Consider the following 14,397-nt stretch of genomic DNA (forward strand, 5'->3'; position numbering starts at 1 on the left):
GTTCTGAGTCAGCTGGCACGTGTCAGCTGTGGGTGTCTAATTGCAGTGTAGACCTACTCTTAAGCATTGTTGAAAGCGTATCTCTTGATCTCTGCATTTCCATGAGCTATTGAGAAGTCGTACAGTTGTAATGTCATATCAGAATATTACCCTTTCTGTGCTCCTTGTGGTTTTTTGTCTACAGGTTTTCTTTCTCACTACAAATGGAGTAGAAGAAACCATATTACTTTGCTTTAGGCTACGTCTACACAGTTAACCTGGGTAATTGGCATCTGGGTCTGAGCACCCAAGTTGTCCTAATCCTACTGTGAGCAATTCCCCTGCAAAGCCCTAACCTTGTTACTGTGTCCTCACTGTTTCTGCTCTTGCCTCTAGTTCTTTATGGTGAGACACTCTAGGATTCTCTCCCTGTCAGCTGTAGGATAAATTGTCTGTCCTTCAGGGGGAATTGTGGGAAGACATTGGAGAGCTATGAGCACTAGAATGATTTAGCTTGAAAAGTAAGTGGGCTCCAGCCTGAGTCAAAGTTATGCCTGTGTTCTAACTCACAAGCCTAAACTTAAAGCATCTCCAAGCCAAGGTAGAAAGTTCCCTTCGCAACATACAACTCCATGCATCTGCCTGTCTCTGTGGCAGCTGTACAGAGAACTCCTTCTGTACAAAGCAACAGGAATTGGGATAATAGCACATTCTTTTTCGAGTGATGGTCCCCATTGCATTCTACTGAGGGTTATGCTCATGCACCATGTACCCAGAGCCAGAGCTTTTCAAAGTAGTCGTGTGTGTTGGTCCGCACATGTGCCCTTGCATTGCCTCATGGTTTCGCCCAAGGTGATAAAGGGCAGGATTGACCGATCATGTCTTCAGTTCCTTCTCACCAACACATAATCCGAGTCGGAGCTTCTTCTTTTCTCTTGTCATTGGTGACTTAGATGCCAACTCCATATGTGCTCCAGTGCCAGAGCACTCGCAGAAAAAAAAATTTGGGTGCTTAGCACCCACCAGCAGCCAGTTCCTCCCCAGCACCTCCCACTTAACAATGACCCTGCCAATCAACTTCTCCCCCTCCCTCCCAGCGCTCCTGCCCTCTATGTTCAGCTCTTCCATGCTGTGCAGGAGGCACTAGGAAGAAGGGAAGGGGGCAGAGCGGGGGCGGGAAGAGGTGGGGCCAGGAGTGGAGTAGGGGCATAGGTGGGCAATTAGGGGAAGAGAGTGGAGTGGGGGTTGAGCACTCTCCCCCCACCCACACACACTTATGCTTGGTGACACACTTTCGAAACTTTCCAGAAAAACTGTTTCTGTTCGTGTACATAGTTAGGATTTTACTGATTTTTTTTTTTTTGTAGCAGCTTTAGTGTTCATAGTAATTTTTATAAGATTAAAGACTTTGGGACGCCACTTTGCTGGTTTCCCGCCAACCCCCAGTTGTGCAGGGTACTGGATTATATCAGAGATGCAGGGATTCAAAATCTGTGCTTCCTGCCTTTGCTCATTTTCACTGAATGACAAGCACCAGTGGTGGCTGTACTGCTTGGGAGAAGTGCATGTAGTATCCAGGTGCAATATCTGCCTCCTTCCCTTCTCGTACCCAGGAAGGCCAGGCCCTATACCTGAAGAAGCATCTCATGGAGGTTGCTATGGGGCTGCAGTCAGCTCCTGGCTTCAATATTAGCCTTCAGAACAGTCTTGCTCAGCCCTAGAGGAATCCCCTGTCTCATCACCCAATCCTTCTTTGAGGAGACATTTGAAGCTGGGTCTGGACGATGCGCCAGTCAGCCCAGCTCTGGCTGTACTGACAGATCCAGAGAGGTTCCCCTCATTGTCCCTGGATGCGACTATGTCGTTGACATCCTCTTCTGACCTGGATGACTATCATCAATTTCAGGAGCTGGTCAGGAGAATAGTTAATGCTCTTCCTATCCCATCGGAGGAGGTGCAGGACAGTCAGCACCAACTACTAAACCTCTTGCATACATCAGTATCCTCTGGAGTGGCCCTACTGATCAACGATGCCATTCTCCAACCAGCATGCACCATGTGGCATACTGTGGACACGTGCACTCCCACCGCAAAGGGGGCAGAAAAGAGGTGTACTGTGTCCCCCCGAGGGATCTGAGTTTCTGTTCTCCCCTCTTCTACCTAGTTCCCTGGTGATCCAGGCTGATAAGGAATGGTCCAGACAACAGCACTCATGCACCACCCTCTCTGACAAAGAGGGCAAGAGGTTTGACATTATAAGTAGAAAGGTCTTTTCCTTGGCCAGCTCTGTATCTTGAACTACCTAGCGCTGATGGCCAAACATGACTTCTCGAACTATAGGCAGATGGTGGATTTTGCAGATAAGCTAACTCAACAGGACTGTGCTCGTATCCAAGCCATTTTGGAGGAGGGCAAGTTTGTCTCCAGGACTATACTTCATGCTGCAGTTGATTCCATAGACATGTCTTTGCACAAAGTGTGACTGGAATACGCATGAGGAGGGAATCCTGGTTACATTCCTCAGGCTTCCCTTGAGAGGTATAGAGCACAACTGAGGACCTCCCTTTTGATGAATCACCCTCTTCTACCAGAAGACTGGCGATTCTTTACACTCACTGAAAGACTCTAGACCAGAGGTCTCAAACTCAAATGACCATGAGGGACGCGTCTCTGACACACACCCCTCGCTGCTTTTGGCCCTGCCCCCAGTCCGCCACTTCCATTAGGCCCCACCCCTTCCCTGCCCCATTCCAACCCCTTCCCCGAAGTCCCCACCCCAACGATTCCCCAGGGGGTGCAGAAAGGGTGCAGGGCGCAGCGGGGGCTCAGGGCAGGGAGTTGGTGTGTGGGGTGCAAGAGGGTGAGAGGTGCAGCACAGGGTCAGGGTGCAGGGTACAGCAGGTGGCTCAGGGCAGGAAATGCAGGAGGGGTGTGGAATGTGGCAGGGGGCTCAGGGCAGGGAGTTGGGGGCAAGAGGGGTGTGGGGTGTGGCAGGGGGCTCAGGGCAGGTAGTTGGGGTGCAGGAGGGGCTTGGTGCGAGCTCCAGCCCAGCACCGCTTACCTAGAGCGGCTCCGAGGTGGCAGCAGCACGTACTGGGGCCAGGGCAAGCTCCCTGACTGCCTGCCCTGGCCCCCGGCCCTGCGCCGCTCTGTTCCAGGAAGCAGCTGGAACCGTGTCCCTGCAGCCCCCGGGGGGAGAGGGAGGAGCTCAGAGTTTTGTGTCTGCTGCTCTTGCCGCTCCTCCAGGTACCTCCCATGAAGCTCCCATTGGCCGTGGTTCCCTGTTCCTGGCCAATGGGAGCTGTGGGGGGCGGTGCCTGGAAGGAGGCAATGCAGAAGCCCTCTGCCTCCTTCCCCCTCCCCCTGGACCGAAGGGGCATGCTGCCAGCTGCTTCAGAGGAGCAGCGTGGGGCTAGCAGCGCCACAGGGGGCAATCCTGCGGGTAGGCAGAGGGATGGAGGCGGGGGATCGGCAGGCTCGGCAGGCCACATGCGAGAGCCCCGCGAGCTGCATGTTTGAGACCCCTGCTCTAGACCCACCCTTCAATCCTGAGGCAAATATACACCAGCACTGAAATGAAAATGTATATGCCATCGTCTACATAATGCTATTGAACTCCCCAATTCTACCACTAGCAAGCAAGCCTACGAACCTCCACAGAAGTGCCTGAAGGTTCACAGGTCTTGCCTGCCTGGTCTGCCGATGGTCAGCCCTTCATGCAGCTCACTTAGTTTTTGTGTAAGCGATATTTGTGAGTGCATCTAGAGAGCCATCAACCATTTCACACCATGCTCTTGCCAACTCACCCCCTTTGGTGCATTCAGTACTGCACAAGGGAAAGGGTCAGTGCCCATTCAGAAGGCGACACCCTGCTCGTCGACTGGTTGAACCAGATCAGCGATGTCTTTCCTCCCCTGCCACTCTTGCAATGCATCTTTCACAAACTCCAACGGGAGAGGGCGATGGTCATCCTGATTGCTCTATTCTGACCTGGCCAGTTCTGGTTTCCTCTGCTTCTCTGCATGTCAAAACATCCTCCACTCCTACTCCCAATGTTTCTGGAACTGCTTTCACAACACAACGGCAGACTCATATACCTCAATCCACAGATGCTTCACTGACAGCCTGTTTTTTTGGATGGACACCTCTGCTGGCATGAAAATGTTCGTCAGCAGTATGACATGTCTTCTCCAGTAGTAGGAAGGGTTCCATGAGATGAGCCCACTGAGCTAAATGGACGCGTTTCACCTCCTGGGCCCAACAGAAAGCTATTGGCATCCTTATGCTCTTGGACTATTTCCTCTCTTTGAAGGTCTTGGGGCTTGCTCTCAACTCCTGCTCCCTTTCTATCCTTTCCATGAAGGTCGCTTTTCTTGTGGTTATCACCTCTGTAAGGAGGGTTCGCAAACTTGGAGTCATGATGGTAAATCTCCCTTGTACCACGTTTCATAAGGATAGAGTTTCACTGTGCTTGCATCTCAAATTTCTACCAAAAGTGGTTTCCCGCTTCCACCTCAACCAACCCATATGTTTGCCAACCTTCTTTCCCAAATCACATGCCTCAGATGAGGAACAGCCGCTTCATTGTCTCAATGTCCATAGAGCCCTGGCCTTTTACCTATACAGGACGAAGCCCTTCCAGAAATCTAGACTACTCATTGCTAGAGTGGAGAGAATTAAAGGGCAGGCCATCTCCACCCAGAGAATCTCTAAGTGGGTTTTAGGGCGCATTACACTGTGTAATCAACTACCAGGACAGTCCCCACCAGATGGGATACAGGCCCATTCCATGAGAGCGCAGGCAACTACTGCCGTACTCCACGACAAACACATATAAGGCAGCCACATGGAGTCCAGTACACACCTTTTCTTCTCATTTATGCTCTAGTGCAGAGGTCCCTGAAGTTTGAGGCCCCCTCCTGCCCTTGTGGGGGGTGGAGGGGCATCTGAGGGGGGGGTGGCAGGGCCTGGACCAGCCCCCACAGTGGTGGGGTGGAAGTACCACCCAGCCCCTCCCCCCCAGCTCTTCTCCGATCCAGCCCCCAGCTGTGTCCCCGGCCACCAGCCCCACGCGTGCCTAGTCCCATCTCTAGCCTTGTCTGCTGACTGGGGCTCTGTTCCTGGCCTTGCCCCCAGCCCCAGGCTGGGAGTGGAGCCTCACCTTGCTGTGGTCCTTGGTGCTGGCCTCCACCACAGCCCAGCAGCGCTGCCACTCCCATCCCTGTCTCCAGCCCTGGCCCCAGCCCCAGCCCCACCCGCAGCTGCAACCCCAGCCTTGGCCCCCTTACCTTGTTTGCGTTACTCTGTGAGATGCAGCCCCACTCCTGGGGAGCAATAGGGGGAGGGCAGAATAAGGGAGTTGCAACCCTCAACTTTGGTGACTGCTGCTCTAGTGCATGATTCTCATTTGGTGCAGTGGTCCTCTGTTCCATGGTTCCGTCATCTTCCCACACTCTTCTCCTAATTAACTACTGCTTGTTAATAATCCTCAGTGGAATATAATAGGGATCATCGCTTGAAGAAGGAGGGGTGGTTACTTACTATAACTGGAGGTTCTTTGAGATGTATGATCCCTATCTGTATTCCAATCCCATCCTCCTTCCCATCTGCTGTGGATCTCGTAGATCTGCAGCGAAGGAACTGAAGATGTGGTTGGTCTGCTCTGCCCTATATCTGCTTGGCTAAAACCACGTGGCAATGCAAGGGCACAGACACGGGCCAATGGATGCTACTACTTTGAAAAGGTCTGGGCGCATGCGCATAACCCTCAGTGGAATACAGATAGGGACCACTTGAAGAACCTCCAGTTACAGGTAAGTGACTGCCCCTTTTACACTCCCAAGTTTAGATGTATAGTTGAAGGCCAAGGTTGTTTTCGGGAGGGAAGAAGGTGTTTAAAATGGTTTGGCTCAGTTTCTCTTGCCTAAAAATGAAATTGGTCTAGAACACTGACTTCAATACAATCCGTGGGACACACCCACCAAATGTGGTCATGTATTCACACTGTAGATGTACGTGGTGGATATACTATGCATACAGATAGTGGATATTGTGATGGAAGGATGAGTCAGGTTTTATACAGCTGATTTGATCACATTACAGGCATCCAAGGAAAATGCTGCAATATCTGCCAATTAATTAAAGCATTAATATAAGGAGCAGCAGCTCTGTGATGTTTACATAGTGCTCTTACAATGGGAGCTCAGACAGGAGGCTCCAGAAGGCTGTTTAGAAGATCACTACATTTGCATAAGAATTAAGGAGCTTCATAACCCCTTCCTCTCTCTGCGGTGCTCATTTTTTGGGAGCAGCCCCCACCTTCCCACCAATCTTCTGAAATGAGTAATGAGCCATTTATACAGCTTCCTCCCTGAGAGACTGAGCTTGGACAGCTACTTAGAGGGGAAATTAAATGCAACCTAATGAATGAGACTAATGAGCAAATTGGCAATGTGAGGATTTAGTGTGTAGTATGCTGTTGGAGTTTGCGAGCATCTTGTCTCAATCTCGAATCATCCTGCCGGTCACCAAAGGGATGATCATCCTGGCTGTACACCAAGGTCCCACAGAGCTTACTCCCCTGTTACAATAATTTGTTTTTAGCACAAGTTGCTTTTAGTTCTGTGGTCCGGCCATTGGTAAGCTAAGACTCTAATGATGTTCTCTCTTTTTCTTACAGAGCTTTCAGAAATTGAACCCAATGTCTTTCTCCGACCCTTCCTGGAAGTAATCCGTTCTGAAGACACTACAGGTCCCATCACTGGGTTGGCCCTGACATCTGTGAACAAGTTCCTCTCATACGCATTAATAGGTATGGGGCTTGGATCACTGGCATTTCCTAAAATGCCAGCCAAGTGTATGCTTTGGAAATCCCATGCATAATGGGGTAATACATATTTGCAGCCTTCTCAGGGTTGAAGTCTGCCTGGGCTGATGGTGTGGGGATGGCAGTCTTCAGTAATACTTAGGAAATAATGGAGAAGTGTTTTGTCTGTAAACTTTGTTCATGCGATGCTGACTAGTGCCATTCACAGCTTTAGAATGGTGGTAGATGGTAGTAAATAGCTGTAGGACTTCTAGTCTTTTCTAACCATTGCAGGCATTTCAGGGCATTTGGAATATTTTTTAAGCACCTAGAAGTGTGTTAGGTATGTCACAGAAATATATAAAGGAGCAATCCATATGCTGGAGTGTTTGCCGTGTGCTTTCAGACACAGTATAACAAGGTGCGAAGGGAGAGTGGAGAATGAGGGCAAGGGTTACAATAATAGGTTCTCACACACAATAAACTCAGCAGGGTTACTTGGGGAGGTATTCCCAGATCTTGACGGTTCTGTGATAGGTGGATTTTCTTTTATAGTCCAGTTCCTGTCCAGTGGCCTACATTGTGTCTGTCAGCCCCTGAAAAACTCACTTCTCACAGTTGACATGGCAGTAGTTTTGCTATTACTTCTTTGTTTGTCTGTATAAAGAGAGAGAGAGAGTATTTCTTGGGATCAGTGGGGGGGAAATCAACTTGTGGCACTAATATTTTTAAATGAGCCATATGGGAGAATAGGGTTCAGTGGAAACTTGAAACTCTTCCTGTGCTTACTAGACTGTAGGAACATCACTAGATTAGGGGTGGAGGGTGGTGCATGTTGCGTTGTTCTGTAGCACCCCCTCGTGGCTGTATGCACTGAGTTTTGTTCAGCAATCACTGCAGAACATGCCATGTGCCACTGCTTGTATTGAGGTGGCAGAGAGCTAGCGGGAACAAAGACGCCAGGCATTGCATCTGAAGGATGGAAAAAAGTTGAGGTCGTCTCCAACATCGTGTGTTTATAGGGTGGAGTGGTTGTGGAGTTAGAATCTAGTGACAAATGGCAGCTCCTGCTTGCTTAGGTTTCAGGTACTTGTTACCAGAAAGCTTTGTATTGTAGGTGAATCTAATAATCACTTTAGCATAAGAAACCCAGTCCCCAAGTTAAGAAAAGAAATGCTAAGAAACTGGGATCTTTGTGACCTATTAAAATGGGCATCTCAGTCTGTTTCTTCTGGTTGGTACCTTGGTGTGTCTGCAGTGGTGTGTAATGGTAAAATTAAATGCTTAACTGGTGGGATATCTCCAAACTTTTTATATAATTTTAGTGTAATGTACTGTGACAATAAATGCATTAGGAACACATAAACCATTCTTAGCACATGCACCTTTGAAAATGTAAGCAACAGTGCAACTCTTGTATCCTGGTAGAAAGAGGACATGACAGTTTCTAAGTGGAATGAGTACACAGTGACTTCCTGTGTGTGCTTGTGAACTGGGAAGTAGGACCAAAATGTCAGATACACTTCCAGCTTTGTGTTTTAACAGGTAGGATCACCTGTACAGTAGACACGCAGCATTTCAGTCAGCAGAGTAACTGCATAAATGACTAAAGACAGTTGGTTTAGGATTTCAGTTGTTTATTTTAACAAAGCTAGACAGAAAAGATTGAGAGTTTGACAACATTCTTTAACTTCCTAATTAGCTACAGGTCACACCAGAGCTCCCCAGGAAGAGGCCATCTCTAAAGTGTGTGGGGTGTGTGATTTTTGCTGGCAATGGCAGAATCCTTTGGTTTTTGTTTTTGAACAGCACCTGTAATCCAAATTCTCAGTGATTGCTTGAGGTGATGTTTTCAGGGGCCTTGCCTTTTGTGCTTCTCCAGACACCAATGAGGCTGGGATTAACGGTGCTGATTGAATGTCTGGCTGGGGCTGCATTGTTATATGAAAGCCCTGTCATTCTTACCTTCCCTTTTGTGATATTAACTTACTTCACTCCAGCACAGAAACTATCAAAGTGCTATATCAAGATACACAAAATGTAAAAGTCTTCTTAACAAGCAAGCTTTTCCCAGATTATAAACAGGGAACAAGAGTGGGGAAATGTAGTGTGGCTGATGTTTGCTGTGCTTTCTAACTCTGAGGCCATGTCTACATCTAAAATTTTGCAGCGCTGGTTGTTACAGCTGTATTAGTACAGCTGTATAGGGCCAGCGCTGCAGAGTGGCCACACTTACAGCAACCAGCGCTGCAAGTGGTGTTAGATGTGGCCACACTGCAGCGCTGTTGGGCGGCTTCAAGGGGGGTTCCGGGAACGCGAGAGCAAACCGGGAAAGGCGACCAGCTTCGCCGCGGTTTGCTCTCGCGTTCCCGGAGCCACCCAGCAAACCGCAGGGAAGGAGACCTGCTTGCTCGGGGTTCCGGGAACGCGAGAGCAAACCGGGGAAGGAGACCAGCTTCGCCGCGGTTTGCTCTCGCGTTCCCGGAGCCACCCAGCAAACCGCAGGGAAGGAGACCTGCTTGCTCGGGGTTCCGGGAACGAGAGAGCAAACCGGGGAAGGAGACCAGCTTCGCCGCGGTTTGCTCTCGTGTTCCCGGAGCCACCCAGCAAACCGCAGGGAAGGAGACCTGCTTGCTCGGGGTTCCGGGACCGAGAGAGCAAACCGGGGAAGGAGACCAGCTTCGCCGCGGTTTGCTCTCGGGTTCCCGGAGCCACCCAGCAAACAGCAGGGAAGGAGACCTGCTTGCTCGGGGTTCCGGGACCGAGAGAGCAAACCGGGGAAGGAGACCAGCTTCGCCGCGGTTTGCTCTCGCGTTCCCGGAGCCACCCAGCAAACCGCAGAGAAGGAGACCTGCTTGCCCGGGGTTCCGGGAACGAGAGAGCAAACCGGGGAAGGAGACCAGCTTCGCCGCGGTTTGCTCTCGCGTTCCCGGGGCCACCCAGCAAACCGCAGAGAAGGAGACCTGCTTGCTCGGGGTTCCGGGAACGAGAGAGCAAACCGGGAAAGGAGATCAGCTTGATTACCAGATTCTTCCTCCTTCCACGGAGGTCAAGAAAAGCGCTGGTAAGTGTTTACATTGGATTACCAGCGCTGGATCACCAGCGCTGGATCCTCTACACCCGAGACAAAACGGGAGTACGGCCAGCGCTGCAAACAGGGAGTTGCAACGCTGGTGATGCCCTGCAGATGTGTACACCTTCAAAGTTGCAGCGCTGTAACTCCCTCACCAGCGCTGCAACTTTCTGATGTAGACAAGCCCTGAGTAATTGAATGACCAAACCAGAACCTGTTCCAAAATGGGCATTTGTTAGGTGTGTGTGGGAGCAGATGGCCTGTGCTCTGCACTTGGGGTTTAAGACCAGTGTGCAGTGGAAGGACTGGCGTATTTAACACAACGTGTTTGAAGCGGTGTCTTGAGATGCAGTATGTTTTATAAACAGCTCCCTCTTCCTATTCCTCAGGGCTTTTTGAGGAAAACATGCATTTCTCATTCTCTCAGATGGAATCTCTACTAGCTAGTCAGGTGGTTGGTTGTCTAACCAGTATTGAGAGAGAGAGTGGTTGAAAACTCTTAAATCAGAAAACATCCTCTTCAGAGTAACGCAGTTCTTGAGTGCACTTTTTGACATCTGATCTCCAACTGGCAAAGGTCTGTTATGAGTTGGTATTAATGCAGCCATTTATTAATGGTGTAGCGTGCAGTCTGGAAGTCTGCTGTCCAGTCAGAACGTAAGAACGACCATACTGGGTCAGACCAAAGGTCCATCTAGCCCAGTATCCTGTCTCCTGACTAATGCCAGGTGCCCCAGAGGGAATGAACAGAACCGATGCCAGGTGCCCCAGAGGGAATGAACAGAACAGGTAATCGTGGTTTTAAAAAAAAAAACAGGTAAAACAATTAAGTGTCCATCTTGCATGTAGTTTGGTAGAAATAGTCATCATTACAGAATGTTGTCATAGGTTGTCTTCTGCTCTGACATAAACACTTCATCTTTGCTTGGACACTTACATTCTGTATATACCATGGCAATTTTTTGCAGCAACAGGAAACCTTGTGACAATATTAACATCAGTTGAATTTTTCTTCATTGTTTCCCAGTGCATTTGCTTTTGGATTAGTTATTTTTTGAGCTTTGCTATTTCTGCAGGATGACTAGCAACCAATTTCTTTGATAGATGCTGTAGAGAACATAAGAGCAGCCATACTGGGTCAGACCAATGGTGCATCTAGCCCATCCTGCCTTCCTACAGTGGCTAGTGCCAGATACTTCAGAGGGAACAGAACAAGGCAATTATCGAGTGATCCAGAGCATGGGGTTGTGTCCTTGACCATCTTGACTAATAGCCATTTATGAACCTATTATCCATGAATTTGTTTTTCTTTTTTGAACCCAGTTATACTTTGGGCCTTCACAACATATCCTGGCAACGAGTTCCACAGATTGATTGTGTGTTGTATGAAGAAGTACTTCCTTTTGTTTATTTTAAACCTACTGCCTGTTAATTTCGTCAGGTGAGCCCTGGTTCTTGTGTTATGAGATGGGTAAATAACACTTCCCTCTTCACTTTCTCCACACCGTGCATGGTTTTATAGATCTCTACCATATCTTCCCTTTGTCATCTCTTTTCTAAGAGTCTTTTAATCTCTCCTCATACAGAAGCTGTTCCATACCCCTAAATATTTTTGATGCCCTTCTCTGAAACTTTTCCAGTTGTGATATATCTTTTCTGAGATAGGGCAACCAAAACTGCATGCAGAGTATTCAAGGTGTGGGCATACCATTAATTTCTATAGTGGCATTATGAGTTTTTTTCTTTTATTATCTATCTCTTTCCTAATGAGTCCTTACATTCTGTTAACTTTTTTGAATGTCTCTGCACATTGAACAGATGTTTTCAGAGAACTATCCACAATGACTCCAAGATCTTTCTTGGATAGTAACAGCAAATTTAGACCCCAATCTTCTTGTATGTATATTTGAGATTGTATTTCAAAGTGCATTACTTTGTGCTTATCAATATTTAATTTCATGTGCCATTTTGTTACCCCGTCACCCAGTTTAGTGGGATCCGTTACTTTGAACTTAACGATCTTGAGTAATTTTTTGTATTGGCAAATTTTTGCGGTTCCGCTGTTTATCCCTATTTCCATATCATATGGAATATGTTAAACAGCACTGGTCCCAGTACTGATCCTTGGGGGAAACTGCTATTTGCTTCTCTTCACTGTAAAAACTGACCATTCATTCCTACCCTTTGTTTTTATCTTTTAACCAGTTACTGATCTATGAGAGGACCTTTCCTCTTATTCCATGACTGCTTACTTTGCTTAAGAGCCTTTGGTGTGGGACCTTGTCAAAGGTTCTCTGATAGTCCAAGTACATTGTGTCCACTGGATCACCTGTGTCCACATGTGTGCTGACCCTCTCAAAGGATGCTAATAGATTGGTGAGGCATGGTTTCCCTTTACAAAAGCCATGCTGACTCTTCCCCAACATATTGTGTTTGCTCTTTACTATAGTTTCAGCCAATTTGCCTGGTACTGAAGTTAGGCTTACTGACCTGTAATTGCCAGGATCGCTCGGGAGCCTTTTTAAAAAATCGATGTCACATTCAGTATCCTTCTGTCATCTATTCCAGAGGCTGATTTTAAGTGATAGGTTACATACTACAATTGGTAGTTCTGTAATTTCATAGTTGAGTTCATTCAGAACTCTTGGGTGAATACCATCTGGTTCTGGTGATTTACTACTGTTTTAATTTATCAATTTGTCCAAAAACTTCTCTGTTGACACTCAGTCTGGGACAGTTCCTCAGATTTGTCACCTAAAAAGAATGGCTGAGGTGTGGGAACTTCCAACACATCCTTTGTGTTGAAGACCAGTGCAAAGAATTCATTTAGTTTCTTTGTAACGTCCTTGTCTTCCTTAAGTGCTCCTTTAGCACTTTGGTCATCCAGTGGCCCCACTGACTGTTTGGCAGGCTTCCTGCTTCTGATATACTTAAACAAAAAAATTGCTATTAGTTTTTGTCTTTTGCTATTTGTTCTTAAAATTCTTTTTTGGCCTGCCTAATTATACTTTGACAATTGACTTTCCAGAATTTATGCTCCTTTCTGTTTTCCTGTTTATACTTGCAGTGGGAGCAGGGCCCCCAGGGTTAGGGGACACATGGTAGGGTCCCAGGGGTGTGGCAGTGGGAGCAGGGCCCCCAGGGTTAGGGGACACATGGCAGGGGCCCTGGTGTGCGGCAGTGGGAGCAGGAGCCCCAGGGTTTGCGGACACATGGCAGGGGCCCGGGGGTGCGGCAGTGGGGAGCAGGGGTCCCAGGGTTGGGGGCACATGGCAGGGGCCTAGTAATTATACTTTGACAATTGACTTTCCAGAATTTATGCTCCTTTGTTTTCCTCAGTAGGCTTCGACTTCCAATTTGTAAAGGATTCCCTTTTGTATCTTTTACTCTATTGTTCCTCATATTGTTTTTTTTAATTTGGGATACACATTTAGTTGAACCTTTGGTATGTTTTTGTTAAATAGTTTGCAGGCTTTTCACCCTTGTGACTATTCCTTTTAATTTCTGTTTAACTAGCTTTCTCATTTTTTTTTGTAGTTCCCCTTTTTGAAATTAAATGCTACTGTGGTGAATGTCTTTGGTATTTTCTCCCTTACAAGGATGCTAAATTTAATTACGTTATGGTTGCTATTACAGAGTATTTCAGGTATATAGTCACCTCTCAGACCAGATCCTGTGATCCACTTAGGACTAAATCAGCAATTGCCTCTCCTCTTGTGGGTTCTAGAACTAGCTGCTCTAAGAAGCAAAAGTAATATTATCTAAAAATTTTATGTCCGCGTCCTGTCCTGAAATGACATGTACCCAGTCAATATGGGGAGAGTTGAGATCCCCCATTATTACAGTTTTTTCTGTTTTCTGTAGCCTCTCTAATCTCTGAGCATTTCACAATCACTATCCTGGTCAGGTGGTCAGTAGTATATTCCTACTGCTATAGCCTTATTATTCAAGCACGGAATTTCTATCTCTAGAGATTCTGTGGTACAATTTGATTCATTTAAGATTTTTTACTATATTTGGCTCTACCCTGGTATTACCATTTTCCATTGATAAGTTTCTGTGAAATATCCTAATTTGATACAAGGCACTCAAGTTGACCCATCTTAGTACTTAGACTTCTAGCATTTGTATATAAGCATTTATTAAATTTGTCAGTATTTAATTGTCTACCTTCATGTAATGTAACTGAATTGGATTTTTTCATTTGACTGTTTCTCTTCAGTTCCTGCCTGTATTGTGTTCAACTTCTGTCCTCTCTTCTTCACAAGGGTAATAGAGTACTTCCTTTTAATAGACCCTCCCCAAAGGCATGTCCGTGTCCAAGCCATGTGCTCTTCTTCACCTGTGGGCTTTCTCCCAGGCCTTAGTTTAAAAATTGCTTTGCAATCTATTTCATTTTACATGCCAGCAGTCTGGTTCCGTTTTGCTTTAGATGGAGCCCATCCTTCCTATATAAGCTCCACTTTCCCACAAGGTTTTCCAGTTCCTCATAAACCAGAATCCCTCCTTCCAACACCACTATCTCATCCACGCATTGAGA

At 47.3% G+C, this 14,397-nt stretch overlaps 1 protein-coding gene across 10 annotated transcripts in view; it reads left to right on the forward strand.

Moving 5' to 3' along the window:
- The window catches only part of GBF1 (golgi brefeldin A resistant guanine nucleotide exchange factor 1), a 177,431-nt gene that overhangs the window by 92,277 nt on the left and 70,757 nt on the right, over nucleotides 1–14,397 (forward strand). For all 10 annotated transcript variants that reach the window (XM_030571052.1, XM_030571055.1, XM_030571054.1 and 7 more), the window contains exon 4: nucleotides 6,659–6,790. In XM_030571052.1, coding sequence (XP_030426912.1) covers nucleotides 6,659–6,790 — 132 coding nt within the window. The remainder of the gene's footprint in view (nucleotides 1–6,658; nucleotides 6,791–14,397) is intronic.

This window comes from Gopherus evgoodei, chromosome 7 (assembly GCF_007399415.2).
Source record: "Gopherus evgoodei ecotype Sinaloan lineage chromosome 7, rGopEvg1_v1.p, whole genome shotgun sequence".
Taxonomy (NCBI): Eukaryota; Metazoa; Chordata; order Testudines; family Testudinidae; genus Gopherus; species Gopherus evgoodei.